Source organism: Hippopotamus amphibius, chromosome 2 (assembly GCF_030028045.1).
Source record: "Hippopotamus amphibius kiboko isolate mHipAmp2 chromosome 2, mHipAmp2.hap2, whole genome shotgun sequence".
Classification (NCBI taxonomy): domain Eukaryota; kingdom Metazoa; phylum Chordata; class Mammalia; order Artiodactyla; family Hippopotamidae; genus Hippopotamus; species Hippopotamus amphibius.
Window position 1 is genome coordinate 185,345,352 of NC_080187.1, and position 26,993 is coordinate 185,372,344.

The 26,993-nt window shown below is 60.7% G+C and overlaps 3 protein-coding genes across 9 annotated transcripts in view; 2 read left to right on the forward strand and 1 right to left on the reverse strand.

Annotated features, from left to right (window-relative positions):
• Window positions 1–1,613: 1,613 nt before the first annotated feature.
• Window positions 1,614–9,065, forward strand: JMJD7 (jumonji domain containing 7). Of its 4 annotated transcripts, none has more exons than XR_009051328.1 (8): window positions 1,614–1,988; window positions 6,021–6,274; window positions 6,615–6,671; window positions 7,201–7,296; window positions 7,522–7,598; window positions 7,822–7,981; window positions 8,072–8,364; window positions 8,934–9,032. XR_009051328.1 is itself a non-coding variant. In XM_057721822.1 (8 exons), exons 1-8 carry the CDS (start codon window positions 1,925–1,927, stop codon window positions 8,158–8,160), a joined length of 951 nt encoding a protein of 316 aa, XP_057577805.1. In that variant the 5' UTR covers window positions 1,862–1,924; the 3' UTR covers window positions 8,161–9,065. The 4 variants fall into 4 exon arrangements, 3 of the variants coding, with proteins under 3 accessions (XP_057577804.1, XP_057577806.1, XP_057577805.1); XM_057721822.1 differs by adding an exon at window positions 5,792–5,945 and having other exon boundaries at window positions 1,862–1,988; window positions 8,072–9,065; XM_057721821.1 differs by having other exon boundaries at window positions 8,072–9,065.
• Window positions 9,066–9,207: 142 nt separating this feature from the next.
• On the forward strand, window positions 9,208–19,556 carry PLA2G4B (phospholipase A2 group IVB). 4 transcript variants are annotated; one of them, XM_057721818.1, is made up of 21 exons: window positions 9,208–9,298; window positions 9,698–9,747; window positions 10,938–11,010; window positions 11,290–11,426; window positions 11,516–11,647; window positions 12,152–12,192; window positions 12,383–12,425; window positions 12,685–12,739; window positions 13,064–13,194; window positions 13,459–13,542; window positions 13,846–13,883; window positions 14,691–14,826; window positions 15,554–15,690; window positions 15,919–16,141; window positions 16,321–16,438; window positions 16,754–16,891; window positions 17,069–17,173; window positions 17,323–17,502; window positions 17,851–18,017; window positions 18,577–18,763; window positions 18,876–19,556. In XM_057721818.1, the coding sequence occupies exons 2-21, from the start codon at window positions 9,739–9,741 to the stop codon at window positions 19,094–19,096; spliced, it is 2,355 nt and encodes a 784-aa protein (XP_057577801.1). In that variant the 5' UTR covers window positions 9,208–9,298; window positions 9,698–9,738; the 3' UTR covers window positions 19,097–19,556. The 4 variants fall into 4 exon arrangements, with proteins under 4 accessions (XP_057577801.1, XP_057577803.1, XP_057577800.1 ...); XM_057721816.1 differs by lacking the exon at window positions 9,208–9,298 and having other exon boundaries at window positions 9,431–9,747; XM_057721817.1 differs by lacking the exons at window positions 9,208–9,298; window positions 13,459–13,542 and having other exon boundaries at window positions 9,425–9,747.
• A 66-nt stretch (window positions 19,557–19,622) lies between these two features.
• The window catches only part of SPTBN5 (spectrin beta, non-erythrocytic 5), a 47,761-nt gene continuing 40,390 nt past the window's right edge, over window positions 19,623–26,993 (reverse strand). Inside the window, exons 54-67 of the mRNA XM_057721801.1 lie at window positions 26,774–26,978; window positions 26,348–26,542; window positions 25,300–25,455; window positions 24,879–25,096; window positions 24,543–24,732; window positions 24,150–24,326; window positions 23,878–23,982; window positions 23,323–23,526; window positions 23,107–23,178; window positions 22,498–22,589; window positions 22,270–22,352; window positions 21,211–21,304; window positions 20,894–21,045; window positions 19,623–20,129 (exon numbers count right to left, since the gene is read on the reverse strand). Of these exons, the coding sequence (XP_057577784.1) occupies window positions 20,931–21,045; window positions 21,211–21,304; window positions 22,270–22,352; window positions 22,498–22,589; window positions 23,107–23,178; window positions 23,323–23,526; window positions 23,878–23,982; window positions 24,150–24,326; window positions 24,543–24,732; window positions 24,879–25,096; window positions 25,300–25,455; window positions 26,348–26,542; window positions 26,774–26,978 (1,906 nt within the window). The 3' untranslated portion in view covers window positions 19,623–20,129; window positions 20,894–20,930. The remainder of the gene's footprint in view (window positions 20,130–20,893; window positions 21,046–21,210; window positions 21,305–22,269; window positions 22,353–22,497; window positions 22,590–23,106; window positions 23,179–23,322; window positions 23,527–23,877; window positions 23,983–24,149; window positions 24,327–24,542; window positions 24,733–24,878; window positions 25,097–25,299; window positions 25,456–26,347; window positions 26,543–26,773; window positions 26,979–26,993) is intronic.

Genomic DNA, 26,993 nt, shown 5'->3' on the forward strand with positions numbered 1-26,993 from the left:
CTGTTTTCCCCACTTGCTGGCAGTTCCTCTCTGGCCCTCTGGAGCACTCCCAGCCATCAGGAGGCTTGAGCTGATATCAAGGCCTGAGCCCCCACATTCCACTCCCATTCCCCCTCCAAGAGGGCCCTAGCATTGTCTCTTCCTGTGCCCCCTTTTTATCCTGGCCGGAGCTTGTGGAACCAGCTCTGGGACATTGCTGCGGGACAGTAAAGCCCTCTGCTGGGCAAACACGAAGCCCCGGCCTCCTTCCCTCAGCCCCTCGGCCCTCCCGGTCCTCCAGCCCTGGTCCCCAGCAGGCTGCTGGAGCCGAGGCCGCCTTCTCCCTGCATCCTTGAGTGATGCTCCTTCCGAAGCCTGTGTCGGAAGTTCCCTCGTAGTTTACAGGGCGCCGGCCCACCTTCTGAGGACCTTGGCCACAGATGGAATCTACACACACACACACACACACACACACACACACACACGTTGAGTGTTCATTGCTAGGGCACTTGGCTGGCAGATGTGTGCCTGGTTTCCTCTCACATCCTGCCCTAGCTTCACCACCCTGGCTTCTGTCAAAGAACATGAAAAGGGGTAGAACACACTACGCCTGAATTCTGAATTCTTGGTTGACGAGCTGATTGAGATGGCCCAGAGTATCTAGTTTGGGTAGAAAGAGCCTCCTCAAAGGAAGTGCTGGGTACCCAGGGGTGCTGGCTACTGGAGCTTGAAGAGAGGAAGGCACATGGGAATGCATCAGGGACCAAGAGACACACTGGAAAGGTGGTAGGTGGGACAGGTAGGTGGAAGAGGTAAGAGGATAGATTAGAATTAGAGGGGCAGTTTTAGGAGTGAGGGGAAGGAGCTAGGGCGCAGTGGGCAAATAGAGTAGGATCAAGTAGTGAAGCAGTTGTTGAAGAGTTGGGGTGAAGAACATGTGTCTCTAGGCCTTACTGCTTCCTCTGCCTCAGGTAAGTCAGGGCAGCTCTCCCGCAGCTCCAGGCCACAAAAGTCCGTTTCCCTGTGGGCTCTGCTGGCTCTGTAGGCAGAGGCTTAGAAAGAAATTGGATCTCTTTCTAAGGGCACGCAGCTCTGTTTGCATCAGTCACCTGAACAGGTGAAACCTATTTCACCCTCTCTTCTCTATTACCACCACTTGCTTGGCCAAGCTGCAAAGAAATCCTGGCCCAAGAACTCTCACAGCTGAAAGTGGGCCATGGGAGGGCTGCAGCTGCTCTTGTCAGTCAGAAATCCACTGCCACTCTACCCCAACGGGCACACCAACCGCAGCCCACTGCAAATGGGGCTCAGGCCTGGCCCTCTGGGCTGGGTTCTTGGCCATCATCAGCCAGTCTGTCCCTCATGAGGAAGGAGCTACACTCCTGCCAAGGTTTGTGAGAAGGTGGCCGCCCCTTCCCTACCCCCAGCCCAGCGTTGGGGGCTCTTGTGGCCGGCGCCCGTCCCCTTCTGCATGTCTGAGGCCACCGGCAACTGCCGCCCCCGTTCATTTCAGATCTGCCCTGACCCAGTTTTGAAAGCCCCTTATTTATAACTTTTATACTTTGTTCAGGCCTTGGCGCTTCCCTCCTCCCCAGGTCTCACAGGGCAGAGGCAGTTTTTAACAAGTCCTTTGTATTGATGTATGAACTCGTCAATAAACACAATCATTTGCTAACTCTGGGTTGCCAGCGAGTGGGACAGGCGAGAGAAGGTGCGGCTTCTCTCTTGCTGCGTGGATACAGAACCTGTGGTCTCTTGGCGGGGGAAGGGAAGGGGGCAGTTGGAGGCTGCGGACTTCAGCGGCGCGAGGCGGGGAGGACGAGGCCTCGCGGAGGGCTGGGTGCCTGGCAGGGCTGCGTGCCTGGCAGGGCTGCGGGAGCAGGAGCGCGGGCCGGGAAGGGCGGGGCCTCGGGGCCGGGGCGGGGTCTCGGGCGGCGGCGGCGTCATGGCGGAGGCGGCTTTGGCAGCCGTGCGGAGGGAGTTACGAGAATTTCCGGCTGCGGCAAGGGGTGAGTGGGGTGGCTTGTTGATCGCCGAGCAGCCTCAGAACGCGGGAGGGGCCTTGGGCTTGCCGGGAACCGAGTCGCGGAGCCGGGTGCGCCCTGGTCCTTCATGGGCCACTGACACCAGGGTGCACCCTGTTTCTTTTCCGCAAGGGGCTCGGAACCTGGTGCACGTGACTGGTGGCTGTCGCAGCCGCGTCCCCCAGCCCCGTGGGTGGGCCCTCGGCTCCCCTCCTCCCATGTTCCCACACTTTCCTGTCTTCTTGGGGTGACTCTTCACCTTATTCCCAAGACCCGGTCCAGTCTTGACTCTGGTGCTGTTCTGTGTTTCCCATCGTCAGTCGGCACCGAGTAATCGGGGCATTCTGTTGTTGCCCTGCCCGCCCTTCCCAGTTGTGAGATCTTTAAGGTTTCTCCCTCTCTGAACCCCTGCTGGGTCTCTTCCTTCAGGAAAAGACTCCTCCAAGCTGGGAGCGCTGCAGAGCTTTGGAAGGATTGGAGGCAGCTGTGCTAGAGATCCCTGGCTCTTCCCCTGCTTGGTTTTTATTTTTCTTTCTCATTCTCTTCCTTTTCTCTTTCTATTTTTAAGCAATATCTTATCACTGAATGGTAACAAGGGCACATGGTTTAAAAAACAGCAGACTTATAATGTAAAATAAGCTTCCCTCCCAGTCCAGGCTCCAGTATGCATCCTTCCAGAAATACTCTGTTAACATCCACACACAAACCTATGACTGTATATCTCTGTTTTTATACAAATGGTAGCTTGTTAAGCCCACGTTTCTGTACTATGTATCTTGAAAATCATTCCATGTCACTCTGCTTCAATCTTTTTCAGTCTTTTCCACACCTGTGTACTAATGCTGTAATTTATTTAATCAGCCCACTATTGGTAGGCATTTAGGTCATTTCCAATCTATTGTTTTCAGTACTGCAACCAATACTTTGAGTATTCGTTTAACAAATACTCAGTAAGCACTTACTTCCGTGTGCCAGGCTCCGTTCAGTATGTTTAGGATACATCACTGAACAAAACAAATCTCTACCCTCGTAGAGCTTACATTCTAAGTGAGGAGACAACCACAGGCACACTAAATGAGTAAATTATATAGTAGAAAAAAATGGGTTGGAAAATAAGTGCTATGGGTTAAAAAAGTAAAGCAGAGTGAGGAGGCTCAGGATGTGGGGGTGGGGGCAGGTTACATGTTGAAAGGAGAAGGTCAGGGTAGGCCTCTTTGATAAGGCGACATTTGAGCGCTGGCTTGAAGAAGGAGGGGAGCAGGTGAGCTGAGCAGACCTCTAAGAGAAGAGCTTTCATGGGCCAGATGCCCTAAGGTGGGAGTGTGCCAAGTGCATTCAAGGATCAGTGAGGAGGCCGGTGTACCTGGAGTGGAGTCTTTGTGCACATGTGTACTTTTGTTGGTTAAATTCCTAGCAGAAGAATTGTTGGACCAAAGGAATTGTTTGGATCCTTTTTGAAATTCTCACTTTCAAGCCCCAGGAGAGAATAGTGACCATTCTCTAAAGGAGGATCTATTAAATGGTGAAAAAGTAAAACTGAAATAATTGCAGAAAATACGAAGGGTTAAAAAAAAAAGGCAGTTTCCATATATTTTAAGAATCTAGTGAGAATAATAGATTCATGAGCCTCGCCAGGTGACTGCTTGGATGGGCAGGCCTGACTGGGAAGGCCCTTTGCCAGATTCCTCCCCCTTGCTCCCTTATCTACCTGGCACGTTCCATCTTGCCTCTCTAGCCAGTGAAGCAAGCATACTTCCTTTTCAGTTTTTTGAGGTCCATCAGGGTCTTCCCATTCAATTTCAATTTTTGATCTAAAGACATTTCACTTTCCAACTGATTGCAAGGCCCAGATGACTGGTGTGGAGATGCAGTCATGAGAGAGAGAGACAGAGACAGCAGGACCTCGGAGGTGAAAATGAATGCAGTGGCTGTTGGGATAGGATGTAGTAACCACCCACTGGGGACCAGGACATTCAGGCTAGACCGCAAGTGTGCAGATAGCACAGCACAGCCCTGTAAGAGCCAGGAGGAAGGTATTCCAGCGAGTGTGCAGCAGGAACAAAGTCTGACACCACCCGAGTAGAGTGTGCTGAGGGGTAGGCACCAGACAGGAGGAAACCAGACTGGAAAAGTAGGTCGGGCCTCATCACAGGGCACCTTGAATGTGTGCCAAGGCTGACTGTATTTTGTAAGGAGTAGTGGTAAGCCATCAAAGGACTTTTTACTAGGGGTGTGACAAGATGAGATTGTATTTTAGGCAAATGACTGGGGCCAGGGTGAGGGATGCTTTGAGAAGGAGTGGAATTAAGCCAAGAAAACCAGTTAGTTCACTGCAGCAATCATCCAGCCAGGGGATGTTGGACCCTTATATTCAACCATTAAGCAAATGTTTACTGAGCATCCACTGTGTGCCAGGTACTATTCTAGGTCCTGGGGATACATCAGTGAATAAGGCAAGCATCCCTGTTCTCATGGAGTGTACATTCCGGCAAGAGAGATCGATAAACAAACGGAATAATAAAATATATAGTGTGTTAGATGGTGATAAATGACAGAAATAAAAAGAGCAGGGGTGTAAGGATTGTTGGGGGCAGGTTACAATTTTGAAAAGGGTGGCCGGGGAGGGAAGCCTCATCAGAGGGACATTTGAGGATCCAAATGAGCTAACTTTGGAAGGTGGATATCAGCAGAGGAAAGGGGGTGTGTGGCTTGAGAGACATAGGCAGTAGAATCAACAGGACTTAGGGGTAATCAACAGGATACCAGGAGTGAAGGAGAAAGAAGAGTCAAAAAGATGAGCTTTTTGTTAAGGGTGGCCCAGGGCCGCTATTGCTATCTGCACAGGTGGCGCGCTGCACAATCTGCCCAAATGCACACGGCAGCCCTGGGTGTCTGAGGATGGTGATGCTGTTTGGTAGAACCAAAAAGATGGTTCAGCCCTTACGTTTCCTCCCATGGTTTCGTGTAGCAGGCTGTCTCCCCAGTTAGGTTGTAAGCTTCTTGAGATGACGCTCAGGTCGTCCCTTAATACTTCCATGTTGGCCAAGCCAAGCACTCAGCACATTTGAGGTGCTTTCCAGAACCTCAGCCCACCCGTACCAGCGTTGGCCTTGGGGCCTCAGCTGTACTCATTCTGGAGCTCCCGGCACCACCTCCATGGTTGCCTTTCTTTTTTCTTTTTCTTTTTTTTTTTAATTAATTAATTTTTGGCTGTGTTGGTTCTTAGTTGCGGCACGCAGGATCTTTCGTTGTGGCGCACGGGCTTCTTTCTAGTTGTGGCGTGTGGGTTTTCTCTTCTCTAGTTGTGGTGTGCAGGCTCCAGGGCACATGGGCTCTGTAATTTGCAGCACGTGGGCTCGCTAGTTGAGGCGTGCAGGCTCAGCAGTTGTGGCGCACAATGGCTACCTTTCCTAGTGGATGCCAGGAGGTTGGCCACTCCAGAGTGGGAAAGCCGGGGGTTCACTGTGCAGGGCTGGGTGTGGCCCCATGGAGGGTTTGGGTTGTGGGCTGAGCAGCAATCCCTGGTCCTGTGGACTCTTAGGGCCCATCCTGGTGTGTTTGTGGGTGTTTCACGCTTTCTCCCTTAAATTTCCCTCCTCATTTTTCTATTGTTGGTTTTCCAGGGTCTCTTGGTCATCTATAGGCATTGCCTGGTGACACAGTGACCTGCTCAGAGAGGACATCTCCTTTTTTTTTTTTTTTTTCGAAGAGGGCACCTCTGATGCAGGCAGTGGGGCAGCAACTGGGTACTGTTGGCTTCAGCCCCTCCCCCCGCCTCTTTCCCTCAGAGCTCAGCGTGCCTCTTGCTGTGCCCCAGCTGGACGAGCCCCCCAGTCCACTCCACTTCTACCGGGACTGGGTCTGCCCCAACAGGCCCTGCATCATCCGAAATGCCCTGCAGCACTGGCCGGCCCTTCAGAAGTGGTCCCTCCCCTACCTCAGGTGGGGGCTGCCCTGGGCGGGGTGTGGGCAGTGCTTTGGGGCCTCTGGGCATGGGCTGAATGTCCATTCCTCTAGAGCCACAGTGGGCTCCACGGAGGTGAGTGTGGCAGTGACCCCAGATGGTTACGCGGATGCCGTACGAGGGGACCGCTTTGTGATGCCCGCTGAACGCTGCCTGCCCCTGAGCTGTGTGCTGGACGTGCTGGAGGGCCGAGCCCGACACCCCGGGGTCCTCTACGTGCAGAAGCAGTGCTCCAACCTGCCCACCGAGCTGCCCCAGCTGCTGCCCGATCTGGAGCCCCACGTGCCCTGGGCCTCTGAGGCGCTGGGTGAGTGGAGGCAGGGCCCTGGCAGGGAGGGAGTGGGAAGGTGGGAGCCAGCCCTGCCCGCCGCTTCTCTCCGCTTGGTGGTGATGGCCCACGTTCTTGGCCCCACAGGGTCAGGTCCCTAGGCCTTGACTTCATTTCGATGAACTGCTGAAGATGGCTGCCCTTCTTTCCGTCCCAGGGGCCAGAGGCCCCTCGCCGTGCTCGCCCGCCTCCACCCCTTCTCCCTGTTCTTTCCCTGGGGCCCCTCTGCTCCCCTCCCAGGTTCTGGCCCAGCGTCACTGTGAGGTGGTAATTCCCAGCCTGGCCTCTCCTAACTCACCCTCTTTCCTCTGACCCACAGGAAAGATGCCTGACGCTGTGAACTTCTGGCTGGGGGAGGCAGCTGCAGTGACGTCGTGTAGGTGTCAGGGGAATACAGAGGTGGGGAGGAGGTTGTGGGGAGGGAGGGTGAGGCGTAGAGGGGAAGGCTGGCCTTGGATGGAAGTCGGACTGACCGATCTCTTAAGATTTCTTCTGGGATTCTGGGGCTCAGGCATAACAGAGGGCCTTCCCTGACAGCTCAAGTGGGCAAAGGTGCCCACAGTTTTGGATGTGGGGGACACTGTTTCTTTGAAGTCCCTGGAAAGCACTGAAGGCCAGCTAAGTCAGGGGGTAGATTCAGAAGAACCCTGTTGGTGCAAATTCCCCTCTTGGTGAAGGTGAGCCCAGGGCCTGGCGAGCATCAAGTCCCTGGCAGGCAGAGATCCGAGATGCCCGAATGCCCGCCAGACGCGTCTGCTCAGCGTGCCCTGAGGCTGCTCTGACTTTGCGTGCTCTTCTGTCACACCACAAGCTGTCTTGGGGTGCAGGGCCCCACGTGCGATCACCTGCCGCCTGCTGTGCCCTGCCCCCTGTAACCCGCCCCACTGGGCTCTCTGTGTTGGCAGTGCATAAGGACCACTATGAGAACCTCTACTGTGTGGTCTCGGGAGAGAAACACTTCCTGCTGCATCCACCCAGTGACCGGCCCTTCATCCCCTATGGTAGGGGATGCAGCCTGGAGGGGCCAGGGAGCAGGGGGCCCAAGGTAGAGCGAGGGCAGTGGGGAGCCCCGGGCGGGCCAGGCCCCAGGCCTGAGGTGTGGACACAGCATCTCCACCGCACTAGCACCCCTGGCCCTCTTGCCCCATACCCAGGGAACAAGTAGGAGTGGCGGGCAAGCTCCAGGCCCTTTGGGGGTCCCCACACCTTCCTCTCTTTGGCTTCAGAGCTGTACACACCGGCAACCTACCAGCTAACCGAAGAGGGCTCGTTCAAGATGGTGGATGAAGAGGCCATGGAGAAGGTGTCTGCCTTGTTCCTGGGCCCCAGGAGTGGGGAGGCAAGGAGCCTGGGCTCTGAGGAACAGGCACAAAAGACATGGGGAGGTGGCACTTTACTCTGAAGAATCCCTACATCTGGGCTTCCCAGTGCTGAGCAGGGCAGGGCCCATGGTGTTTACCTCCAGGGACAGAGCTGGAGGGCCTGGGGGCTTTGGGCCTACTCCCTGGAATCTTCTATGTCCCCAGGTGCCATGGATCCCACTGGACCCCTTGGCTCCAGATCTGGCCCGGTACCCCAGCTACAGTCAGGCCCAGGCCCTTCGCTGTACAGTACGGGCTGGCGAGATGCTCTACCTGCCCGCCCTGTGGTTCCATCACGTCCAGCAGTCTCATGGCTGCATTGCCGGTGAGGGGCTGCCCAGGTCCCCTGGGGGTGGGTGGGGAAGCGTAGGTGAGAAGGGGGACCCCTGTGTTCCGGTCTCCGTTCTCTCCACAGTGAATTTCTGGTACGACATGGAGTATGACCTCAAGTACAGTTACTTCCGGCTGCTCGAGTCCCTCACCAAGGCCGTAGGCCTCCACTGACGGAGCCCCGGTGAACGTCACCGAGGACGGCTCGTGGAAGAGGCCGCGCCCCTCCTGGGCCAGTCCACTCCTGGGGGCAGCCTGGAGCCGGAGGTGCTGGCTGCTGGCCCCGCTGGACTCAGGGTCGGCTTCAGAGGATCGGGGGGCAACACCAGGAGGTGCCGGGCAGGTCTGGCTGTGGGCTCCCAGGAGGCTGGCGCACAGGTGAGGCAGCAGCCTGTCCTGGAAGAGGAGTGGGGCTCAGGGGCGGCACCGCCCGTCGCCAGCGCCGTGACCGTGGGCGAGTTCCTGCCTCAGAGCGTGGGTGTCCTGTCTGTAACACTGAGGTGATGCTGGTCCCTACCTCTCGGGGTGTCGGGCTTGGTGCGTGTAAGGGTGGCGTAGGCCCGGCCTGGAGGGAGGTGTTCAATAAAAGGCGGCTGCGATTCACGTGTCCTGAGACTCCCTGGCCGGTGCCTTCCGTGGTCTGGTGAGGGCCGGGAGGTTCAGGGGACCATTTCAGGGGGACGTCGGTTGGGGCTGAGGGCCGGGTCTAGGCCGGGGCCCGAGGACCTCTCTGCTGCCAAGACCCTTCTGTCCCCGACGGCCGTCACCGCCTCTCTGGGCCGGCGGGCCGACCTCGGCCGCGTCGGGACTCTGGGCACGGAACTCACTGACTCAGGGCCTGTGACGCTCTTCCTGGTGCTGCTCTGGGCTCGTCGGCTCTCCTCCTCCGGCTCCACGGCAGCTGCTGGGGTCTTGTTCCCTGAGGGTCGCCCTTGTTTCTCTCACAGCAAGCACAGATGGGAGGGGACAGAAACCCCTGTCGCTCCTGAGGCTGTTCCCTGAGGAAGGAGTGGGTCCCCGCACTCGCACTTGTCGCCCGCCCCCCGCCTCGCCCCAGCCCGGCCCTGGAGGCGGACGAGCCCTCTGCCCCGGGGGCCACCCAGCACCCAGCACCCAGCTCCAGGGTGGCGGCAGCCCGGCACGCAGCTTTGAAGGGCTCTTTCACAGGACCAGCCACCGCTCTGCCAGGTCACGCGGGGGCCCGGGGCGCTCCTCGCAGACTGGCCGAGCACTTCAGTCAGGACCGGGCGGTTCTGTCATGTTGGCACCAGGAGGTTGAGAAAGGCCCTGCTACGGGGGACACGGCTCTTAGGTTTGCTGCTGCTCTGGGGCCCACTCCCCGCTCTCCAGACCTTTCAGACCTTAGCTGCCCCTTCAGTCCTGCCCCCAACCCCTAGTCCCCTGCCACCTGCTCAGCCTCTGACAGCGAGCTGTCCCCGCCTCTGGGACAGGGAGAGCAGGGCTGGGGGGAGGCCCAGATGGCGATGGCTAGAGAGAATGGGTCTTTGGGTGTGTTGAGGCCCCATCATGAGGGTGACAGTGGCTCTGTGTAGGTTTAAGGTGTCTCATTTCCTGGACAGGTGGCAGGTGTGGGTGTGGGTGTGGGGCTTGGGTGGAGTGGAGGCGTTTGGGAGGAATCGGGGAGGAGCCTGGGGCCTGCTGGGACATCCCTGGCCCTGGGTGAAAAAGCTGACAGTCCTTAGTCCTGCAGGTGCTGCCCGTCACTCCTTCCTCCCACCAACTCTCTGCCTCATGGCTCTGGTAAGACCTGGTAGGGCTCTGGGTCCCTGCAGGGCCTGGTTAATGCTGTTTCTTAAGGGAGGTGTTTGCTGGCCTTGAAACGGGGCAGGGAGCAGAAGCCAGGGAAGAGGCAGGATCTTGGGATGGAGGATCATTCTGAGTTCTTCCTGCCCTGGAGGTGGGCTCCAGGCAGAGCTCCCTGGCACCGGGGATTTGGGCGCTGAGAACTCAGGCTCCTAGCTGCCGTCCTGGGGCCCCAGAGGTAGTGGCTGCTCCGGCGTTCCTTCTGACTCAGTTGCTTGGGGTGCGGGGGCCCCAGGGCTGACAGTGATGGATGAGCTTCTCCAGCTCTGCCCCTGGACCCCATTCCATCAGGGCCCTTCTGAGGCAGGGTTGGAGGCCAAAAGGAAGAATCGGTTAGCACAGGGTCTATATCCCCAGACCTGGGATTGTGGATTCGAATGGGGCCACCTGGGGACCATCTTTAGCCTAACCTTGTAGGACCTGGAGGTCTGGATGACCTATGCGTGGTCTGAGCTGATAACTGCTGTCCCTAGCCTAGTGGAGAGCTATTTCCAGAATTGTCTTCTGGCCGGGGATGGAGAGTACAGGCAGCAGCTCAACCAGGGGGACCAAGGCTAAGCAGGGCCCTGACATACCTCTTTCCTTCCCTCTGTAGCCTTATATCCATACCCTCTTTGCTGACCCAGGGGCCCCCTGCCACCCAAAAGCAGCTTCAAGGCTGCTTAGTAAAGAGGAGCCAGGGTTGTGGGGTGAAAGAGTAGGGATACTGTACCAGGAACTGGAAGCAGGTAAGTGTAGGGGTTGAGAGCACAGGTTGAGCTAGCCTGGTCCAATCCTGGCCCTGGATCTCAGGCAAGCAACTACTTAGCCTTTCTGTGCCTTTGTTTCCTTGTGGGGTTAGTCATAATAAGTAGTCCCCTCACATAGGGTGGCTATATGATTAAATCGAGTTACTCTACATGAAGCTGTTGGACCAGAGCTGGTACAGAGTGTTGTGTAAGTGTTGGCAGGCGTCATCAGGAGATACCATAGTCTCCTTTCGGCCTAGGACTCTGGCGGGTGGAGGACAGGCCTGTGGCTGGGCAGGGCTGGTCCCTTTGGTTCAGGATTAGGCTTCAAAGTATCACCCCAGCCTCCCCTTTGGGCCCATCAGCCTGCAGTAAGCCTGTTTCTCTTTCCCTCTGCAGGCAAAGGTGCCCGGGAACTGCTTGCTCACCATTCGTGTCCTACAAGCCCGTGGTCTGCCCTCCAAGGACCTAGGTGAGTGCTGGGCCCAGGGAGGGCAGTGGTTCTGCCGCTGGCTTCAGGGTGGGGCAGGGCAGGAGGGCTGGGCGTGCAGTGGGTCCTAGAGAGGGTGCTGAGAGGCGGTAGTGGATGGAACGTCGAGGTCAGGTCTGCATCTCCTGCCTCCCATCCCAGCCCCGTTCCCTGGGTCTCTAGTCTCTTGGGGCTGCCTGTGATGGAAGGATGTGGGCTCTAGGCAGCTAGGCTGGGAAGGGCTCTTGAGTGTCACCGGCCGCTCATTCTTCCTTCCCACAGTGACCCCCTCGGACTACTATGTGACTCTGTGGCTGCCCACGGCCTCCAGCCACCTGTTCCAGACACGCATAGTCAAGAACAGCAGAAACCCCATCTGGAATCAGAGCTTTCACTTCCGAATCCACAGCCAGCTGAAGGTGGGTGGGTGTCAGCCCTGGCCCTCCTCACTGTCCCATCCCTTCCCACCCCTTCTTCCTGCAGCCCTCTCACTCTGTTCCCCTTCCAGAACATTGTGCAACTCAAAGTCTTTGACCAGGACCTTCTGACCAAGGATGACCCTGTGTTGTCGGTGCTGTTTGACGTGGGGACTTTGCGGGCTGGGGAGTCCCAGCACAAGAGCTTCTCACTGAACCCTCAGGCAAGGCTGTGTGCAGGGCAGCAGAGGGCCTCAGCCCCGGGGAGGGCATGCTTTGGAGGGTAGCCGGATCCATGGCTCTCTTCTCCAGTGAGTGGCACAGGCTTCCCTGGCATCCGAGAGGCCTCTTGTCAGCCAGGAGCTACTGTCCACCAAAGAGCAGTCCTGTCCCCGACCCTCTGTCTTGGCCCTTAAGCCAAGGGCAGCTTTCTTGGAGCAGTCCAGGGAAGGTGGACAGTGGCTCTCCTCACCACTGGGACTGCAGCAGCCCAGGTGAAACACACACACACACACACACTCTTTAACTCGTTTCTTACACACACACACACACACACACACACACACACACACACACACACACACACACACACACACACACACACACACACACACACACACACACACACACACACACACACACACACACACACACACACACACACACACACACACACACACACACACACACACACACACACACTTTAACTCGTTTCTTTCCCTCTCCAGGGTGAGGAGCAGCTGGAAGTTGAATTTCGGCTGCAGAATCTGTAAGTCGGGCCATGAGGCAGTGCCCGGGTGGGGGTGATTCCTTCTGGGAAGGACAGAGCCCAGTGCACCCAGAGCTGGCACTCTTCCCTGGGAGGCATCAGGAGTGGAGGAGGAAAACCCAGGCCTCCTTGGGGGGTGAGGACCTGGGAACCTGGATTCTCACTAAGGGTCACTGGGGGCTCTTTGCAGGACTGACTGTGCTGAGCACCTGGTCAGCAATGGCATCCTGGTGGTGAGTCTAGAACCCCTCCCTCCTGCCATCTGCTCCCCCTCCTCCTGGGGCCTGAAGCTCCGGCCCACCATGGGGGTCAGGTAGAGCGGGTGGGGGTGGGGGGGCTGAGCTTTCAGTTCAAGAGGATACAATCCCAAGCAAATGTTTGGTGACTCAGGGCCAAGGTGGAAAGGTGCGGAGGAGCAAGAACCAGGCTGATGGGAGGGTGGGTCTCCAGCAGGGGAGGGGCTGGAGTCTGAGGGTTCTCCTAATGACACAGGCCCGGGAGCTCTCCCGCTTGCATGTTCGACTGGAGAAGGCAGGGGACCAGCGGGGTGAGTCCCCGACCCACTGGGATGGCCCCCGGCTCCCAGCCCTTGTCTTCCTCTTTCTAAGGGGACCTTGGAGGGGACCTTGTACTAGCTGCCCCAGCTCTCAGCTGCGGGCAGAGGTTAGGGGACGCGTCCACGCTGGGGCTCTCCCCCTTAGTCTCGCCGTGCCGGGGCCCCACCTCCCAGCCTAGGTCTGGGATAGACCTCCATCTCCGTAGGGGAGGGAACGGCCCCCCCACCCCCCGACCCCAACCCCTCAGGCGAGACGGGGACCTCTGTGGGCTGAGATCCCATTCCCAGCCTCTCTGCTCTGGTTCCTGTTTCCAGGGTCGGAAGGCAGAGTTCAGCTTGTGGTCCCCGGGTCCTATGAGGGTCCGCAGGAGGCCTCCGTGGGCACCGGCTCCTTCCACTTCCACTGGCCGGCCTGCTGGGAGCAGGAGCTGAGTATCCACCTGCAGGTAGTGTCTGCTCCATCCCCGGGGCCGGGGCCTGCAGGGCCCTCTGCTCCCTTCCCTCAGCACCTCCTGCCAGCCTATCCCTCTGCTCATTCTGAGCCCCTCCCCATCATTCCCTGGCAGAGTCAGGCACCCTGGGAAGTGTGGGGTTGACCTCGGCCTCCTGTCCGCCTTCCTTCTGCTTCTCTGTCACTCCCGGGGCAGTCGGTGAGACTTTGCTGGAACAGGAGGGTGGAGATTCTTAGGTCCTCTTCGGCCTCCCCGCAGGGTGCCCCCCAAGAGCAGCTGAAGGTGCCCCTGAAGGCCCTGCCCTCTGGCCAAGTGGTGAGACTTGTCTTCCCTACGTCCCAGGTACTGGTCACCCAGAGGAAGAAAGCCGGATGCGTGGGTGGGGCGGGGCCCAGGACCCAGGCCTTGAAGGGCTGGCCTGCTTCTGCAGCAGCTTCTGTCCTCAGGCCAGCTCCTGGACAAGTGCCAGCCCAGGCTCTGGGAAGAGGGGTCCTCTGAGCGTCCCTGCCTTCAGGCCTCAGGCTTGGCCTCTGTGGAAATGGTTGGGGCCCAACAGAGCATGGGGCCTTCATGGGACGCGGCTTGGGCTGGGATGAGGGAGACAGAGCGTCCCATCTTTGTGACTGGAGCCTTCATGGATTTCAGGAGCCCCTGATGAAGGTGGAGCTGAAAAAAGAAGAAGGGTGAGAGGCCGGCAGGGCATTGGGAGAGGTCACAGGGGGCAGCAGCCGGGCACTCAGCCTGGAGGAGCGAAGGGGCGCAGGGCGGCCCCTCGCCGGCCCGACCGCTGTGAACCCTCTCTGAGATGCGCGGGGTGAGGCCCGAGGTGCGGGAGCCTCGGCAGACGAAGGCTCTTTTCGTTAACTTCTTACACATGTTCCATGGCTCAGTCAGAGGGCTGGTGCCCAGCCCAGTGCCTGGCACATGGGAGGCACTGGATACATGTTTGGCTGGAAAAGCAGATGGAAGTGGGAGAGTGGTCAGAGGCACAGAGGGAGCAAGGAAACCAGGAGAAGCCTCCCCCTGTGGGCTGCTGTTGTGGGTGGGCCTCAGCTAACCTTCAGGAGGCAGGAGGGGCCGCCCACACCGGCCCTCCACATGCCCGCGAGCAGCTCCCCAGCATGAAGACGTGGCAACACCATTCCCGTCCCCGCGGGAGTCATTCTGGGTGGGTGGGGAGACGGGCTGAGAGGTGGAAGTGGATGGATGGTGTTGGGTCCCACCCTGGAGCCTCTTGAGTCACCGCTTTGCTGGTCCCGTGTATCTGGTGTGCTGCTTCCCCAAGGGTGTCCCTGCAAGGGTCTGGGTTCACCTTCTCCCCCTCGCATCCACACGTCACGCTTCAGTGAGGACACAGGAGCATGGGTGAGGGTTGGGGAGAGGAGAGGAGAGAAGGATGGCAGTGGGCTTCCCAGGGCAGGCAGGCCGGCTCAGCTTCTCTTTCTCTGACGAGGCTGAGAGCTGCCTCGTGGTCCTTCCTTCCCACCCAGACCAAGGGAGCTGGCCGTGCGGCTGGGCTGCGGGCCCTGCGCTGAGGAGCAGGCCTTCCTGAGCAGGAGGAAGCAGGTGGTGGCCAAGGCCCTGAAGCAGGCCCTGCAGCTGGACGGAGACCTGCAGGAGGATGAGGTCTGGGGACTGGGCTGGGTCGGGTGGGCGTCCTCGAGTTCAGTGCTGGATGCTGGGACTGGTTGTGCCCTGACCAGACCGGAACCGGTGCCAAGCCAGCCTTGGACCCTGCTCCGCTTCCCTTTCACTTGATGTTGTCAGGAGCTTGATCACATCAAATGCAGAACGTTGCATGAGGCACCAGGAGCTTGCGAGCTGCCCCCCTGGGCTAGCTTTCCTTCTCATTGTCCTTCATCCTTGGCCTGGTCCAGGTTCTGAGGCTGGGCCCGGGGTGACGGATCAGCAAGATGTACAGGCCGAGGGCTGCCTGCTGGCCTGGGGCGGTCGCTGGAGGCGCAGATGCGCCTGGGGCGTCTCCTAGGGAAATAGCCTCTCCGTGAAAGAGGGAGAGGGGTGGCCATGTGGGAGACTTTTGAGGTGGCCCTGGGGCTTCCCGAAAGCAACCACCAGACCCTTAGGGGCTAAAGGTGAGGAGATGAGGCCTGGAACTTGTCCATGTTTTCCTGGAGTTCTTAAAACCAGGCAAGCCCGACCCTTGCAAGGCTACTTCCAGCTAGACCCTCCTCAGCAGGCCTGACTAGAACTGGTCCCAAGAGTCCTGATCGGATCTTGCCCGACCTTAGCTGTGGGTGAGCTGAGCGGCCAGTTGACTTGCTGCCTCTACTTCCTGCAGCTTGGCCTTCCCCCTCCTTAAGTCCTCTCTGAGCCTGGCTGTCCTCTCTTCCAGATCCCAGTGGTAGCTGTTATGGCCACCGGTGGGGGGATCCGGGCCATGACTTCCCTGTATGGGCAGCTGGCTGGCCTGAAGGAGCTGGGCCTCCTGGACTGCATCTCCTACATCACAGGGGCCTCGGGCTCCACCTGGTGAGTCTGAGTGTGCGGGAGCCCGGCAGTGGCTAGTTGGGTTGTGGCAAGACTCCACAGGCCTCTGTGACCCCATTGGAAGGGATGGGAGAACGCACGTGCCAGAGAGAAAGATGCTGAAGGGGACCGTGGAAGGTGTCTTTCGGACCATCGTCCTAGAATAGGGAGAGCCCAAGGCGAGTGATGGGGTCCTCCAGTGACAATCCCTCTGGCTTTGGCTTTTCCCAGGGCTTTGGCCAACCTCTATGAGGACCCAGAGTGGTCTCAGAAGGACCTGGCAGGGCCCATCGAGTCACTGAAGACCCAGGTGACCAAGAGCAAGCTGGGCGTGCTGGCCCCCAGGCGGCTACGGCGGTACGGGCAGGAGCTGGCCGCGCGTGCGCGCCTGGGCTACCCGACCTGCTTCACCGACCTGTGGGCCCTCGTCAACGAGGCACTGTTGCATGACGAGGTGTGGGGAGGGGCACGGATGGGCGAGGGGGTAGGGCAGGGTGGGCGGCACGGGGGCGGCCAAAGCCAGGGCAAGGCCCGGAGATGGGGAGCCGCCCTGGGCAGCAGCCGCCCTGGGCAGCCGCGGCCGGGAAAGGCCCAGGAAGCCACGGCTTTAGGATCACGTTACCTTCCCCCCAGCCTCACGACCACAAACTCTCAGACCAGCGGGAGGCCCTGAGTCACGGCCAGAACCCTCTGCCCATTTACTGTGCCCTTAACACCAAGGAACAGAACCTGACCACCTTTGAATTTGGGGGTGAGTGGTGCCGCAGCCGAGACCCGTGCTCTTGCAGTTGGTGGGGGGAGAGGTCGCCGGGCCTGTGTGTGAAGGTGGGTGCCACACCCCCCTCTTCTGGGCCAGGTCGCGTGCCTTCCCGAGCCTGTCAGCCTACCAGAGTCCCTCAGGCTCTGGGGTGGGGGCAGGCGCCGTGGGTCCCGCGCCCCGGGCGCCGGCAGCAAGGCTGAGCCTCCTGGTCACGCGGCTGCCTGACGTGGGGCCCGCGGCGGGTGCCTCGGTGCCCGAGGGGCCTCAGGTTCCGGGCCCCCGCCGAGGCCGTGTGGCTCTTCACAGAGTGGTGCGAGTTCTCCCCCTACGAGGTCGGCTTTCCCAAGTACGGCGCCTTCATCCCCGCCGAGCTCTTCGGCTCCGAGTTCTTCATGGGGCGCCTGACAAAGCGGCTCCCTGAGTCCCGCGTCTGCTTCCTGGAAGGTGAGGGTGTCTGGGAGGTGGGAGAAGCTGGGGTCGTGGGGAGAATGGGCCTGGGCTGGATGGTGGGCTCAGCTGTCTCACTCAGTCCCTGGGACGTTTCCTGGGCCCAGACGGGCCACGGGGAAGGGTCTGGTTGTGGTGAGGTGGGGGACTCTTCCTCTCGGGTCTCCTCCTCAGGTATCTGGAGCAACCTGTACGCAGCCAACCTCCAGGACAGCTTGTATTGGTCCTCCGAGCCCAGCCAGTTCTGGGACCGCTGGGCACAGGCTCAGGCCAGCCTGGGTAGGTGCCTGGGCTCTTTCGCCAGGGTGGGAGAGGCAGCCAGTGGGGTTGTATTTGGGGAGTGTGGGGCTGGCTCTCAGGCCTCTGTGAGTCCACAGAGGCTGGAATAAGGGTCCAAAGGTCCCCATGTCCCCCCTTCTTGATTGCAGACAAGGAGCAGGTCCCCCTTCTGAAGATAGAAGAGCCTCCCTCAGTGGCCGGCAGGATAGCTGAGTTTTTCACTGACCTTGTGACACGGCGTCCACTCGCCCAGGCCACCCACAATTTCCTACGTGGCCTCTCTTTCCACAAGGACTATTTCCAGCATCCTCACTTCTCTGCCTGGAAAGGTATTACTTTTCTCCCCCTGATCCCAGCTCTCCAAACTCTTCCCATGGCTGCCTGAGCCTTGGGTCCCTGGTCCAGACACCTGCCCTCTCCAATCCCTCGGCCCCAATTCACTTGAGCTCAGGTCTCTGGGTGGCTTGGAGCAGGAGCCCCTTTTCCTCTTCCTATGTCGGGGTCAGGGCCCATCTGTGGGGCCTCGAGCGTTGAGGGGCTGCTTTGGCAGGAGAGAGCAGGAGCCCGAGGGCAGAGCCTCCTTCTGTCCGCAGCAAGGCGCTGGCGTTAGGCTGGAGGGGCTGGTGCCCTCAGCGCCAGGGACAGCTACTCTCCACCCGATCCCCCCACCTTTCCAGCCACCAAACTGGACGGCCTGCCCAACCAGCTGACGCCTGCAGAACCCTACCTTTGCCTGTTGGATGTTGGCTACCTTGTCAACACCAGCTGTCCACCCCTCCTGCGGCCCACACGGGATGTGGACCTCATCCTGTCACTAGATTACAACCTCCACGGAGCCTTTCAGGTGGGCTGCGGGCAGGCTTGGGAGGTGGGGGCAGCCCCAGGCCTGGCCTCACATCCTGACTCTGGAGAGATCTGTTTTGGAGTCTGGTTTCTGGGCCAGCTTCCCTTAGGGGCTGTGACAGCGACACTGTGTGAACGAAGGGCTGTGGATTCTATGACCTCTCCCCCAGGGGAAACGTGCTCTGCTCAGGAAGTTGGAGTGATGGGAAGCGGGCAGTGTTTTCAAATGTATTTCATTTTAAATGTACCTGCACCCTGTTTGGTCCTGAACCTCTGGGACGCCTTGCTTTGCGTTTCTGTGAAGGATTTTGCCTCCCAATTGCAGAACCTGGGGGTTGTTAGCAGCCTGGCTTCGTTGAGACCAAAGGAGCTGCTGTAGACAGGCTGCCAGGTTTAGAGCATTTATGCCAGTCTGGCCTTTTGGGCCCACTAGCTTCTGACTTGGCATCTGGGCACTGAGTCCTGCATCGTCGTGGCCCTGCACGTTCAGTCAGCCCCGTGTGGAGGACACCGGGAGCCCGTGGCCCATCCTGCTGATGCCCCTTCTGCCCGCCCTGCAGCAGCTGCAGCTCCTGGGCCGCTTCTGCCAGGAGCAGGGCATTCCGTTCCCGTCCATCTCGCCCAGCCCCGAGGAGCAGCGCCAGCCCCGGGAGTGCCACCTCTTCTTGGACCCCGCCTGCCCCGACACCCCTGCCGTGCTGCACTTCCCACTGGTTAATGCCTCCTTCCGGGAGCACTCAGCCCCCGGTGAGCCACCATCCCCCCTCCTCCATCCTCTGTGCCTCCCCCCAGGTAACCCCAAACCTGCCCTTCACCCCCAGCAGGTGTCCCCCATGGCCGGGCTGCGCTCTCTCCACAGGGGTCCGGCGGACAGCGGAGGAGGAGGAGGCCGGGGTGGTGAACCTGTCTTCATCCGACTCCCCCTACCACTACTTGAAGGTGACCTACAGCCAGGAGGACATGGACAAGCTGCTCCGCCTGACGCATTACAACATCTGCAACAGCCAGGAGCAGCTGCTGGAGGCCCTGCGCCAGGCCGTGCAGCGGCGGAGGCAGCGCAGGCAGCGCCGGCCCGAGTGATGGCGGGAGGAGGCCGTGCCCCGGCCCCGCGGCCCCGGGCTCTTTCTCAGGCTCGCTCCTCGGCTGCCTTGCTGCTCCAGCTGAGTCGGGGTGGAGCCTGCCATCTCCAAGTTCCAGAGCCTCTGGCAGTGTGGACGGCGCAGTTGTGGGCTCCAGCCCTCTGAGGGGCTCGTCGGGGTGCCCAGCCCCACCCAGGTGTGGCACCGAAGCCACCGGCACCCCTGCCACGGGCACCCTGGGGTAGGCTGAGGGTTTTAAACAGGGGCTGGGGCCTGGCCTCCGTGACGTGGCTGGAGACGATTCAGAGGTCCTATGGCAGCGGGGGGAGGGTGGGGCGGCGTGGGCCAGGCTTGTGGAAGCGCACAGAGCCCGGGACCTGTGTGTCCTTTCCCTTCCTTGCTCCCTTGAGTGGCTGTACAGCGTGAAATAGCACTTTACATATTACAGAGGCTCATGCAAACATGAGGCGTTACGGAGATTACTGTCATTGCTGCCAAGAAGGGACAGGTCATTCCCCCCCAGGGCAAGGACTGGTTTAGAAAACAAAAGGTCTCCCCAGGCACCTTACACAGCCAGCAAGCCAGCTTCCCCTGAAGAGCGGGCAGTGAGCTCACGGCCGTGTCTGCTCCACTCAGGCCCAGTCTCTTTAAGCAGAGGGGAGGCCAGTTTGGCCTGGCGGGGCAGGTGTTGGGGGGGGGGGGGGTGTGGATCTTGCTGCTGTAGCCCTGGCCCTGCCCAGGTGACTTGCAGGCAAAGACAGCCAGCACCCCTGTCCTCCTCACCCAGGGACTCAGTCCAAAGGCTGCTTCCTGTCCTATGGTCGGGATGGCCAGACCTGGGATCCGATGAGCCAAAGACAGACCAGTGCTACTGGCGTGACTTCAGCAAGCTGTGAGCTTGGTGGGGCATGTCTCCTAACAAGGAACCGTCTATTCCAGAAGTTGGTCCCGAGGAGCCTGACAGCTGGGTCTCCTGGTCCCCTCAAGGGTGTTGAGGTTTGGTGCCACCTCCAGGTTCGCTTCAGGGCCCAGACCTGTTGGGAGAAGAGGGAGGTGGAGTGAATTTAGGGCCTGGCTGCCCCAGAACCTTCTCCAAGCACGGGTGCCCCAGGCCTCTGGCCTCGCTTGGAATACCGCACCTCCTCCTATCATGGATGCGGATGTGGATGCTGGGACGCAGCTGCGGGAAGGACCATGGTGTGCGGGGTGGGTGGGAGAGGACTGGTTCCCATGACCCGGCGCCCTACATCTGTCTGCCCTGGGCATGTGCCTGGGGCACAGAGCGGAAGAGAGGGCTGCCCTGATACGCTTGGAAGTCACTGTGTCCTGGACAAGGCCTGACTCAGCAGCACATCCTCTGAATCATACATTGGAACCCACAGGCCCTGCGGGAGTGGATAATTATACCAGACACCACAGCTAGGGCTGCCACCCTTGTTGTGACATGAGTGGTTCTCTGTGCTGTCCGTGTGTGTATGTCTGTTCCGTGTGTGAACCTGTGTGTGGGTCGTGGGGTCTGTGGGTGTGTGTCTGGGTGACATCCTGACTCCCGGCCTCTCTAGAACAGTAAGGCTCCTCCCTTTCCCCCTTGGAGCAGGGACCTGGTCCTTGGACTGGGGAGACCCTGGGAGAATGGAGGCAGAGAGTGGGGACAGGAGCAAGGGTGGAGGAGGGGTCTGGCAGCCCTGCAAACACTGCTGCATCTTGCAGAGGAAGGACAGGAGGAGAGCAAGGAGGGAGGGTGTGTGGGTGCCAGGCAGGCTTCCTGGTGTGTGCAGAGGAAACCGGGTCCACTCACTGTGGGTCTGGCCTGAGCAGGACCGCTGGTGGGAGCCTCATGCGGTTTCCTCTGCAGGGCCGGCCAACTGCGGGAGCCACGCGGGCCCTGGGTGGCCATCGGTGCACAGTCGCATCTCCCCCAGCGAGGAGGGCGGGGGACAGCCCGGGAATCTGGGGGGAAAGGGAGCCTCAGGTCTGACTCCGTTGCCACTGCTGGGAGTTGCCGGGGGTGGCTGAGCAGTGTAGTTTGAGTCCCAGGACCTTGGGCTTAAGAGGGCAGCGTCTGTGCCAGTCGTGGGGGCTCAGGACTCCTGCCCACACACCCAGGTGCCCTACCGAAGTGGAGCAGCCGTGCCGGGCACCTTCTCAGCAGCATGCTCAGCCGGGAAGCCCAAGGGTCTGGCTTGGAGCTCTGGGCTCAGACGGGGGGCTGCAGAGCAAAGGAGGAACAGTGGTTGGCCTGGCCCGGGCGCCGGGCCGCCTGCAGCGGCAGACTCCGTGCCTGCGCCTTCCTCCTTGTCATGGGCTGAAGTCCTAACCCCATGGTGGTTGGCGGTACAAGGAGGGGCCTTGAGGTGACGTCTCAGCTTCCAGAACTGTGAGGAATAAATGTCTGTTGTTCACAGCCTACCCAGTGTGCGGTGTATTTGTTAGAGCAGCCCAGACAGTCTAAGAGGCGCCTGCTCCTGAAGGCCCTAGCACACACCAAGCCGTGCCCCTGCGGAGGTGCAGCCCAGGTTTCCCCAGTGCATCCGGCCTCCTGGAAGGCTGAGTGCCGGTGGGCTCAGAAAGGCTCAACCTGGAGAAACGGGTCCCTTTGGGATTCTGGAAGGCCAGCTTGAGGGAGATCCCAGCCGGAACAGAGACAGTGTGAGGAACAGAGCCAGGAGCCAGGGGGCACTCTCAGATGGGGCCCTACACGCTCTCGCCACGTGGAGCCCGTCGGGGCACAGCGTTGAGAGATTGCTGGTCCCAGGGGTGCTTCCTGTGTACGTCTCCGCGACTAGAACTGGGCTTGGCCACTGTCTACAGGACACCCCAAGGGAGGCGCATTCATAGCTGTCTGAAGACTAGAAGGTTGGAAAAGGCCTCAGTATCAGAGCAGAGCACGGGGAAGCCCGTGAGAATCCTTAAGGGAAGGGCTCAGGGGAGTCAGACTCCCACGTGGGTGGAACAGACCCGGGAGGCTGTCGGGGGATAAAGCCTGGGCCCACTTCTAATTAGCTATGTGATCTCTGGCACGTTGCTTACCCTCTCTGGGCCTTAAATTGAGGAAAAAAAGAACTCCCACTTACCTCTCAGGCAGACAGTAGCAGTGAAACTTCCAAGGATGCATTAAACACCGGCAGCCTGGGGCCCAGGGAATCAATGCCCCCCGCCTCCTCTGGAGCTTACCTGCCACGCTGCTCAGAGCTCCACGCCTGCTCTCAGCCTGCCCTTCAGGTGGTGCTGCAGACAGGGTCTCTGCTGCAGACAGCCTGTCACCCAGACAGTCACAAGTCAAACTCTTTGCCTCTGGTGCAGGGACCCCCACCTCCGGCCCCCTCAGCGGCTCCTGGGAGGCTGTGCCTGCCGAGTCAGTGTGTCCCGGGGCCGGTGTCTCTCCCCGGACACGGCCCTCACCTTAAGGAGAAAGTGTGTTTTCCGTCACGGTGCTCCCTTGGCCTGTCACGCTGGGCGCCTGCGAGGTCAAGGGTGGCTGTGGAAGCCGCGTTCTGAGGAGAGATGAGTGGCAGGGGTTACCATGGCTGCCTCTGCTTTTCCCTGTGGGGCCTTCCTCATCCTCTGCCCGCCCACCCGCTGCCCAGTTCCTCGGCTGCCACCTGCTTGTGCTGGGGCAGGCTCAGGCAGCTGCCCCCCAGGGTCCCAGGGCAGCCCTCCCAGGGGCTCAGACTGGGCTGTAGAGAGAAGGCAGTGGGGCCGCACCCGCCTTGCCAAAGCCCGTGTGTCTCCAGAGGCTCCCAGGGAAAGGACTGGACTGGACCACGGCGTCCACGGGGAGGAGGGAGCCAGGGGGTAATGTCCAGGGAAGCCAGGAGGAGGAAGAAGCGGGGCCCATCCCCACCTGGGTGAGGACAGGAGCTGTGAAGTGGCCCCAAGGAGCCAGACTGTGCGAAGAAAGGGCTGGGGGAGGTGTCCACCCAACTCCGGCGCACCAGGCCCCGCGGCCCCCCGAGCCCTCGGGTGGTTCTGCGGAGGGGAGCTCTGCAGAAGCGACCTCCGGGCACGTACCTGCCTTTTCCCAGGCGGGAGCTGCTGCTTAAGCTCCAAAAATCCCTCTGTGGTGGGGGCACCCCTTGCGTCCTGAAAATGCAAGATGGGGCCCAGGAAACATCACGACTGGCACAGAGGACGGGGTCCCCTTTGGCAGGTGGGTGAGGCATCTAACCCTCCCTGACGCCCCCTCCCCCGGCGCTGCCCTGCTGGCTCAGGTTGTGGGCTCCTCACCCCCACAGTCCCTGCTGCGTGCTCTAGGGAGACAGTGGTGGTGAAGGGTATGTGTGGCCTGATGGGGACACGTGGCTGCAGGTCCCTCCTCTCGGTCAGCTGTACTCCGGGCCACCAGCTTCCCAAGGGGCTCTGCTGGAGGGAGGTCAGCCCGCTGCCCGCTCTCTTGGGTCTCAGCCCCTTCACCTGCTGCTTCTGTTCCACCTTGGGGAGGGGGCAAGGGGAGCTCCTTAGGCAGGCCAGGGCTCTGGGGGCACGGTGCTCCAGCCTCTCCTCCCCACGTCCCTCCCACCCAGAGAGCCTCCATCTCCTCAGTGTTCTTCATCTATTCCTGCTCCAGCTCAGGCCGCTTCCCTCTCAACCTGGTCCACGCGGAGCCCTCGCCCACCCGGAGGTGAGGGTGACAGGACGCAGCAGCAAGGGAAAGAACAGGACCTTCCCGAAGGGTCTCAGTGCCTGGAGAGACCCCGATGCTCAGGCTGGGACCAGGACCACCCCGACCACGGGCCCCCAGGCCCCGTCTCCCGGTGCACCCTCGCCCCTGCCTCCGCTCACCCCCGCCTTCCTCTGCAGTCGGGCAAGCTTCTCTTCCTGGGCGGCCAGCCGCTCTTCCAAGTCCTGGTGTCTGCGGAGCAGCAGCTCCACGTCGGACACTGAGTGCTGGGGAGAAGCAAGCAGGGGGAGGCCCGGCTCGTGGGGGTGCAGAGAGCCGTTTCCTCACCCTCCGCAGCCCAGCCCGGGGGCAGGGAGCAGAGGCGCGGCAGGATCCGCCCTTGGCTGTAGCCGCCAGACGGTGCAGCCAGCTAAGGGGCAGGGTCTCGGCTCACCCCGCAGCCGGGGTCCAGCAGGAGGCCCTCCTGGCAGACCAGCCAGGCCTCGGCCTGGGCCAGCCCCTGCCGCAGCTTCTGCAGGTGCCAGCTCTCCTCACAGCGTTCCCGGCACCGGGCCCAGGCCTCCCTGAGGGCCCGCAGCCGCCCGTCCAGCTCCTGCAGACACTCTGCCACCTGGTGGGAGGGGTGCTGTAGGTGAGAAGCTCAGGCAGAGCCACGGGGTGGGGCAGGGCTGGAGCGCCCAGCAGAGGTGTCGAGGGAAGACCCTGAGGCCCGGACCCTCCCCGCCTCTGGCCACCCCTCCTGGCCTTCTCCTGCTCAGGGTGGCAAGGCCTTGGGTAACTGGGCTGTGGGCCCAGCTCAGCCCCAGACGCATCTCTGTGCTCATACCTCCAGGGACATGAAGTGGCCACTGTCCACCAGCTGCTGCCCTTCCTGCTGTACATCCTGGGCTTGAAGGCAGTGCTCCTTGATTTCCTGCCCCAGCTCCTCGTGCAGCTCCAGGAGCCACTCAGCCCCAGCCACTTCCCCCGCCCGCTCCTCTGAGGACACCAGCCTCTGCTTTTCCTGAGCCCACGCTCTGCAGGGCAGGGAGGGGAAGCTGTTGTCAGGGCCAGGAGGGTGGACTGGGGTGGGGGGCAGGGCATGAGCTGCACAGGGGGATGGGGTGACCCCCACCCCGAAAGGGCAGAGCTGAGCCAACAGCTGGGGCAGGATGCCACCTACAGCAGTTCCCGACAGCATCCGAGGAAGGCGTGGCCTCGGGCAGCCTCCTCCAGCTGCCGACCTCGCTCCTGGACCTTCGCGTTCAGGGTGGCCCAGGCCTCCTGCACCTCAGCCAGTTGCTTGGCCAGGCCCTCCTGAGCCACAGGGTGCAGCTGGCCCAGCCGGCAGGTCTCCCTCTGCACCTGGGCCACCTCCTTCTCCACTGCTGCCAGTTCCCTCTGCCGCCAGAACACAGGATCAGGCCTCACCTGTTGGCAACCCAATGCCTGCTCCTCTTCAGGGAGCACCCATCCTCTCTGAGGAGTCCAGCTGTGCTCCCGGACTGCTCCACAGCCTGGGCAAGCAAGCCCTCCCTTCCCACATCCAGGGTCCCCTCACTCAGGGGAGGAGGTCAGATGGGCCACAGGGCGAGGACGCTTACCTCCAGGCCTCTGTGCTGTTGCTGCAGGGTCTGCACCGATGCCAGGCTGTGACCACAGGCATCTCTTGCCACCAGGGCGGCCTTCTCCTGCATCCGGCCCCGGAGCTCGGCTGCCGCCTGCTCAAAGCAGCGGACCTCACGGGCTGTGGCCAGATTCTGGGAGAGAAGGGAGGGCCTGCTCTGGTCAGGGTCCTCTCTCCCTGGAGATGTGGCTCCCTGGGCCACCTCCTTTTAAACAAGGAGGTCCTTGGGGCTTGGCGACTCGTTCATGAACACTGGGTACAGAAAATGTCCCAGATGTGGCTGCCGCTCGGCGAATGCGTGATGCTACTGATGACAGGGTGTGGCCCCCGGGAATTCTGTGAGGGGAGGGTCTTCAGTGCCCCACTCATGAGACAGGCAGAGGTGGGGGCTCCGAAGCAGGTGGGAATGAGTCCACAGGAGGGAGGAGCTGTTTTGGGGGCATCTGGCTGAGATGAAGAGGGTTGCCTCGGGAGGCTGCCCGACCAGGACCCTCAGAGATGGCATCCCTGGGCCGCAGGCTCTGTCAGGGGCTCGGGGACCTGGGAGGCTTTTCTAGAAACCGCCAGCTCTGGCTGAGAGTGCAGGTCACGGAGGAGCACCGAGGATGTCCTCGGTGCACAAAGCAGAACTTTCAGATGAGAAGAGTGAATGGGTGGAGTGATCTCGCCCAGTTAGTGTGTGTGGTGAAGGACAAGAGACCAACAGGGCCTGTGTCTTAATAAACCTGAAGCCTGTGTTTGGAGTGAGCTTCAGTGGGGTCAGGAGCCGGCCAGACATGCTTCCTGGTTCTCCTGGGAGGTGGGCGCTGCCCCGGGGGGAAACCAAATCAGTGGGGAAACTCAGGAAGACTTGGGGACTTTTGATCTGCTTGGCACTGGGCGTTAGAGGCAGCCACCTCCCTACACACACGCACGCACGCACGCACGCACACGCACGCATGCACGCAGCTGGCGGGCTGCCTGGCCCTGGCCCAGGCAGGAGGCACAGATGTCCCCGCCCCTTGGCTGCCCCTGGAGTCACCTACCTGTGTGTGGGCTTTCACTGCCCGGTCCAGCCTCTCCCAAGTGGCCTCGACGCGGCTCCTCTGCGCTTGAATCTGGGGAGAGCACCTGGGTGCTGCGCGTTCCAGGGCGCCTGCCCGCTCCCGCAGGGCCTGCACCTTGGCCTGCCCCAGGCTCTGGACTTCCTTTCTGAAAGTGTCGAACTTCTCTTCCAGCACCTGCAGGGTGCAGAGCCGGGGAGGTCACTCTGGAGGTGGTGTCCAGCAGCTCCCAAAGCTGACAAAGGGCTTGGCAGTATCTGCCACTTCTGACGTCCCTTGGCCCTGCCGGTAGAACTGCAGGAATCCTCCCATAGTGCAGAGACCCCCACTTCCCGTATGCCCCCCCCACCCCCCGTCCTTGAGGGCCCCTTAATCTCCTCTCCTCAGGTGTGCTCAGGAGGGACTCACCTTGACGGCCTCCAGGTCCTGCCCGTAGTCCTGGGACTCGGCAGTGGCCACCTTGCTGGCCAGCCAGGCGTCCAGGAGCAGGGCCTCCCGCTCCAGTTGGTGGAGCTGCAGCTGCTCCCGCAGGCCTTGCCGCCTGCCCTCCGCTCTCTGCAGCAGCCCCGAGTGGGCGTCCCTCACCCTGCACATCTGGGCGAGCACCTTGGGGCTGCAGCAGGAAGGA